Below are 6862 nucleotides of genomic sequence, written 5' to 3' on the forward strand. Positions count from 1 at the left end.
GCAAAGATATTGTAGTTTTCTTCTATGCCAACCGGGCAATGCTAGGGATAAAAACAAGAAATGCTAGTGATTAAAAAAATATTATTTAATAATATTGTAAATTTTATTTTTTTTAAATATTTAAAAGTGTTAAAAAATAATGTGAAAAAAATAAAAAAATACTTTTAAATATCTTTTTAAATCATCTTTTTAATATTTTTAAATATATATTTTTTAAAAATTTACAATATTACTAAATAATATTTTCTTAATTACTAAATAAAAAAAATAAAAAATTAGAACGGAATAAATCCAATCATTTTCCATTCCAAAATATCAGCTGTTGTAGTCATAAATTTGCCTTTAAGAGGGCCCAAACAAGAAAAGTTATTATAATAAGGCTGCTGCAGCCTGCAAGGACAATTCGGCATGCCCCCCATCTCCCTCGTTATCATATTTCATTTCTGATAAAAATAAATAAATACTCTGCTTTTTCATCAATTCTCGAGGTCCATGATTCGATGTCCTTAAAAAATATACGGGACCAGGACTTTTATCGAATACGAAAGTGGACATATTTCTACAGTATTTAATAATTAATTTTTCACACTGAAATTGATTCCAATTTCTTAATAATAAACAGTGAGTGAGTTTTATTTATCTTTAACAGAAAACTCTTTTTTTTTTTGATAAGAACATTTGGTACAAGAGAACACAGGAAAAGTCATGGGTGGTCAGGTGGTGGGGTTGGTTTTCGAAAAAATTCCAACAATAGTAAAGAATTTATATTATGAGGAAGCCAAGTATAATGCCAGATTCCTTTGGATCCTACGAATTAATTTGATGTGTTTTATTATTATTTTATTTTTGGTTTTTGCTTCTAACTTTTTTTTTTTTTTTTTTTTTCTAATTGGGTCTTTATTTTTCAACCTCAAACCTCAGAATCCACAGTCGTCTGCTAGATTTTCTTTCCAAAGAACAGTGCCATCCCACATCATTATAGGGCATAGGCTAACAACCCAAGTGGATCTGAGTTATGTCTTTGATTGGTTTCTAAAACCATGAATTCTTGATAGGAAGCCAGAGGAGTTTCTTTTTTTCACTCCACTGAAAAGCAAATAATATTCATCAGCTGGGTCAGCTTGAAAAGTGGGAACCAGTGCCTTTGGAGTAAGGGGTTGATAACTTGATGACCTTCCAAATTCTATAAGATCAGTTAAAGAGTTGCTTGTTGGAAAATGGCTAATGGCTGTCAAACCCGAGATGGGGTGCCAGAGAACCTAAGAAATCAGCTTGCTGTTGCTGTGAGGAGTATCCAATGGAGTTATGCAATTTTCTGGTCGCTGTCAACAACAGAACAAGGGTACTGCCTCTTTCTTATTTTGATGTATCGTTTCCTTTCTTCATTTGGCCATGGTGCTTCATTTCCTTTCGCCAGTTTTCTCTGGTGCAATCTGGCTTCTTTACTTCAATATCAATATTTTTATAGATTCCTGGAATCTAATATAAATGATCACCATCTGTGTTTAGTTAATTGGAGAAGTGCCATCCCAAAATGGGAACTTTCCTTTTAAGCAAAACTCAGAGTAGTCCTTGTAAATATTGTTTGTTTTTCTGCAACAGATGGTATAAATATGTTATTCTGCAGAAGAAATTGATGAAAGTATGCTAAGTAGCATATGGGTATCTGTTAAGAACAGATGCTTGACCTGCAGGCTGCAAGTCATTGTTTTCAAGCTCAACAATTTCTTTCTGGTGAAACCTTGACTACCTAGTCCATGAATATGTAATTGAAAGTGGCATATAGGAAAGGAAAGTGAGATAACAAGGCACCCGCTTGAGCTTAAATCCATCTCAAAAGTTATTTCCTTCTTGTAAAGAATATATCTTGAAAAGGAAAGTTGAAAATTTGTAAAATGAAAATTTGGAAATGAAATTTGAAACTGTTTGTAGAGGCGAATGTTATTGTTTGGCCAGGAATTCAAACGATTTATAACCATGTGCTATTATGCCCCTGGGTACATGTGGTTCACTTAAACAAATGCCTTTTGACATAAAATACTCAAGGTACATATGTTTTCCTTCATATTTTTTGTTGCTTACTTAAGGCGATGCGTTGTGATTAATATTTTCAGGGTACTGGAATGGGCTGATGGGTACTATAATGGTGACATCAAAACTAGAAAAACAGTCCAAGCCATGGAACTTAAGGCTGATAAAATAGGCTTACAGAGAAGCCAGCAATTGAGAGAGCTTTTCCAGTCTCTCTTGGAAGGCGAAACCGAACAAGCAGCTAAAAGGCCCTCAGCAGCATTGTCACCGGAGGATCTCACAGATGCTGAGTGGTATTACTTGGTTTGCATGTCCTTTGTCTTCAGTCCTGGCCAAGGGTACCTATCTTTTTCTCTGATAATATGGATATATTATTAAACAGTACATCCTGATGTAAATTTCTTAATCAGTTCCATTAGTTTATACTTCATATGTTTCATACTTTGATATTTCGATCATTCTTCCTGCTTTTCTTGCACAGTTTGCCAGGAAGGGCATTAGCAAATGGTCAAACCATCTGGTTATGCAATGCTCAATATGCGGACAGCAAAGTATTCTCTAGATCTTTGCTAGCCAAGGTTGGTTTTCCTTGGCAGATATCTGTTTCAAATTTGTGACTGTTTCAATTGGTAATTTAGTCAATTCATATTGCAAGCAGCTAAAGAAACTGACTTTCTGTGTTTCTCTGTAAACTTGTTTTCGTGTAACTGCGAATTGATCAATGCTTTCAGAGCGCATCTATTCAGGTATGATAATTTGTCTTTGTAAATCTATAACATAACTGTAACCTTTACCACTTGGGCAATATCCTTTTGTACTTTTTGAAAATAGTTTCTGTTTTCATAATTGGGATAAGACAGGCCACAGTTCAGGTTTTTAGGGTGACTGTCTTTTCTACAATTAAGGATGTCCCAAAATGATATTTAGTTTCATGCTTTATTTGTTCCCTCTGCTTGTACGTTAACGTTAGCCATCAGATATGTCCAGAGTAATACATATATAATTAGATTACTTTTGGATTGGAGAGAACAATGTATATATTCTACTGGGGTTTGCTGGATTTGACTCATTCTACACGCTGTTAGATACCAACACCCTTAACACAATTTATACAACTTAGGCAGATGCTCAAATCCAGATATGTTTAGGGCTAGCTAAAATCTAAGACGCTATTACTGTATAATAATTATACTCAGGGAACTATGCCTTCATTTCTGGTTTGGGACATTGTTGTGATATAGTTTGTTGTGTCTGCTTTGCAGACTGTGGTATGTTTTCCTTATCTGGGGGGTGTGATAGAGCTGGGTGTGACCGAACTGGTAATATTTGTGGAACTTTTCCTCATTGTATAGCATACAAATTTAGGCAGCAGTACAACTGATTTAGTATTTTGCTCTTGTCTGTACTCTTTTAGGTCACTGAGGACCCTAGTCTCCTTCAACACATCAAAGTTTCCTTATTAGAGTTGTCAAAGCCAGTATGTTCCGACAAATCTTCCTCTGTTCCTCATAAAGCAGATGATGACAGAGATCCAATGTGTGCCAAGGTTAATCAGGAAGTAATGAACACTTCTCCTTTGGAGAACCTATATTCCCCATCCGAAGAAATCAAGTTTGATCAGGAAGGAATCAATGAATTAGGTGGAAATATCAATGAGGAAATCAACATGGATTCTCCTGATGATTGTTCCAATGGCTGCGAGCACAATTACCAGACAGAAGACTCTTTCATGCTTGAAGGTCTAAATGGCGGGGCTTCTCAAGTTCAGAGCTGGCATGCCATGGATGATGACTTCAGCAATGGAGTTCAAGATTCCATGAATTCCAGCGACTGTATATCTGAAGCTTTTGTGAATCAAGAAAAGCCTCTCTCTACTCTTAAGCGAGAAGATAACCACACTCATTTGAAGGAACTTCAAAACTCCAATCACACAAGACTAAGTTCCTTGGATCTTGGAGCGGATGATGACTTGCAGTACAGAAGAATTCTTTCTTCTATTCTGGGATGCTCACCTCGGTTGATTGAAAAATCATGTTTTCAATATAGTGATTGCAAAACCAGTTTTCTGAGTTGGAAGAAAGAAGCAATTGGTAGTGCTTATAGGCCACAGATACAGCAGAGAATACTAAAAAAGATACTATTCTCGGTCCCTCTTATGTATGGTGGTTGCTCTCTTAGGTCCCAGAAAGAAAGTGGTGGAAAAGATTGGCTTTGGAAATTGGAAAGGGATGATATTTGCATGGGACATGTTTTGTCAGACAATAGAAGAGAGGATGAAAACTTTCTGGTCCTCAGGTCAATGGTTCCTTCTATCACTGAGGTAATTCAATTGCGATTTTCTGGAGGTTATATTAACCTTGGTCATGACTAAAAGATCATATTCTTTTCTAGGATTCTTTCACTTTTGAAAAAAATTCTCTCCTTTTTTGTGGAAGTCTCTCTCTTTGTTCTTTTTTTTTTTTTTTTTTTTTTTTTTTTTGTCTTTAGTGAATGGAAGTCTCAAATATTCAAAGCCTTCAAAAAATGAAATCTTTGATAAAATGCATTTACGTTCTTTGGTTTGCCAAGTGATCAAATGGTGGGCTTGGAATGAGTTGTAGACTGATACATTCTGTGTTAGATTCTGCACAAGGAGTTCCCCTGTATTGCCTGATACATGGTTCTAATGGGTTGAGTCATGTATTCAGGTTCTACTCCCCAGAGATGGGTCCAGTTGGCCATGCCTTTATGAGGTCTCACGTCATAAAAAAAAAAAAAAAAAAAATTATGTTATCTGGTTTATTCGCAAGTACTGACAGTGCAGTAATTTCTCAAATTATTTCCTGGGAGTCAACTGAATTGAGTCTCCCTCTATGTTTTATTCTAATGTACTGGATCATGCTTATGCAGATTAACAAAGCATCGATTCTTAATGACACAATCAAATACCTGAAAGAGCTTGAGGCAAGGGTAGAAGAGTTGGAATCTTGCATGGCTTCAGTAGATTTTGAAGCAAGAGCCAGAAGGAAATACCTTGATATAGTAGAGCAGATTTCTGATAATTATGATAGGAAAAAGATTGATAATGGCAGGAAACCTTGGATAAACAAGAGGAAGGCTTGTGACATGGATGAAACTGACCCAGAACTCAATGAAGCTGTTCCTGAAGATGGCCTGCCATTAGATGTGAAAGTCAGCATAAAAGAGCAGGAGGTTCTGATAGAGATGAGATGCCCTTACAGGGAATATATTTTGCTCGATGTCATGGATGCGATAAATAATCTGCATTTGGATGCATACTCAGTTCAATCATCTTCTCCTAATGGCATTCTGACATTGACCTTAAAATCTAAGGTTTGGCCTTCATGCTTATGTAGGGAGACTTCAGTGACTCCCTTCCGTGGCTCTTTTTTTTTTTTTTTTTTTTTTTTTTTTTTTTTTTTAAATTTTTTTTTAAAATTTTTATTAACGTCCATAATTTAGGACAATCAGGATGCTTTTGGACATTTTGTTCAATGAATAATGACTCCTGATGGTAGGTATTATGATTTCTAATGAAAAAATAAAGTGAAGGTGACAAGGTACTGGTTAAATCTTACTAATATAAAAAAGGTACTGGTTAACTTTGCTCTCATTCTGTAAAAGTACTAGCTAGTATCTACTTCATTTTGTATGACTTCAAAATGATATCCGTTATTTGCTGCACCCTATACATATATCCATTAAGGAAAATCTCAGAACCATAGTGACCATTAGAAGTTAATTTTCCTTTGAAGTTGCTTCAAAATTCAATATCAACAATTGATTTTGATTCTTTTCAACTTGGTTTCAGTTTCGAGGAGCAGCAACTGCACCGGTGGGAATGATCAAACAAGCACTTTGGAAAATTGCTTGTAAGTGTTGAGAAGCGATATTGAAGATAATTATTGTCAACTCTTATATTTAGGATTTCTCAGGCTGGTAGTCATAGTTTCTTGAGTTGTTGTGTAGTTATAATTGGAGAACTTTGATCTTCTACCTAACATGCATTCCAAAATCACTTCTCAACCTTAAGTAGCAAATGAGCTTGACCAATGGCTTGTCTGAACGGTTGAGAATGAAACCCTTCAATGTAATTTATGTACCATCAGCTAATGTTTGAACCTCTCATTGAAGTGTTTTAACTTGTATGATAGTTTGTTCGGTTTCGTCATGGAATTTAGCTGATTGTTCTTAATGTAAGTGCTAATAAATTCTACTTTCTTGTTCTTAACATTAATGTGCATCTTTCTTCATTCTCGGTTGCCTAGGGAGAAGAACGATCTTAATTTTTACTGATATTCTGCAGAATACCAATCCTCATACTAATAACAAGAGAATGCTTGCAAAGCCTTCTAGATAACTCATACAATTTATGTGCTTGCTCAGATCCCTTGTGCATATAACTCTGTATCTGCATCAACAAAAGAACTAAACTGATTATCTTTTGAGGAATGTACCTGGCTATCCATTGAAAAGGGGTAACAAATTTGATGACTTTCTGGCTGAAAATTAAGAAAATCCTCACATATTTTTACTCCAGATTTTTTATTGCTGTTCTTTTTTCCATCATGCATACAGTATGGTTACTCAACTTTTTCTTTGCAAGATGTTTAAAATTGTAAGTATTTATATACTAAGAAATCTAATTTTGAAGTACATATCCAATCCCCCAACAAATGAAAATCCAATACTAGAATGCAGGCAAATGGTACTTTGACTAACCTATGAACAGATTAGATTAACCTATGAATAGAATCATCTAATCTTTCGCTAATTACGGCTTAAATTAGCAATTATTTATGGAGGGTATCATTGACTATATGGAGGATTG

The 6862-nt window shown here is 35.1% G+C and overlaps 1 protein-coding gene across 2 annotated transcripts; it reads left to right on the top strand.

Annotated features, from left to right (window-relative positions):
* The first annotated feature begins 922 nt into the window (after positions 1-922).
* LOC121265049 (transcription factor EGL1-like) lies at positions 923-6202 on the top strand. Of its 2 annotated transcripts, XM_041168501.1 has the most exons (8): positions 924-1342; positions 2115-2369; positions 2513-2609; positions 2763-2777; positions 3294-3350; positions 3446-4351; positions 4921-5364; positions 5843-6202. In XM_041168501.1, the coding sequence occupies exons 1-8, from the start codon at positions 1218-1220 to the stop codon at positions 5912-5914; spliced, it is 1971 nt and encodes a 656-aa protein (XP_041024435.1). In that variant the 5' UTR covers positions 924-1217; the 3' UTR covers positions 5915-6202. The 2 variants fall into 2 exon arrangements, with proteins under 2 accessions (XP_041024443.1, XP_041024435.1); XM_041168509.1 differs by lacking the exon at positions 3294-3350 and having other exon boundaries at positions 923-1342.
* Positions 6203-6862: the final 660 nt, after the last annotated feature.

The sequence above is a fragment of the Juglans microcarpa x Juglans regia genome, chromosome 1D, assembly GCF_004785595.1.
Source record: "Juglans microcarpa x Juglans regia isolate MS1-56 chromosome 1D, Jm3101_v1.0, whole genome shotgun sequence".
In the NCBI taxonomy this organism is placed as follows: Eukaryota; Viridiplantae; Streptophyta; class Magnoliopsida; order Fagales; family Juglandaceae; genus Juglans; species Juglans microcarpa x Juglans regia.

Bases quoted from the DNA above. Each gene is read 5' to 3' on its own strand.
- LOC121265049 (XM_041168501.1), top strand. From the start codon at position 1,218: ATGGCTAATGGCTGTCAAACCCGAGATGGGGTGCCAGAGAACCTAAGA. The intron at 2,370-2,512 runs GTACCTATCTTT...TTTCTTGCACAG, and splicing joins GTCTTCAGTCCTGGCCAAGG to TTTGCCAGGAAGGGCATTAG. The intron at 4,352-4,920 runs GTAATTCAATTG...ATGCTTATGCAG, and splicing joins TGGTTCCTTCTATCACTGAG to ATTAACAAAGCATCGATTCT.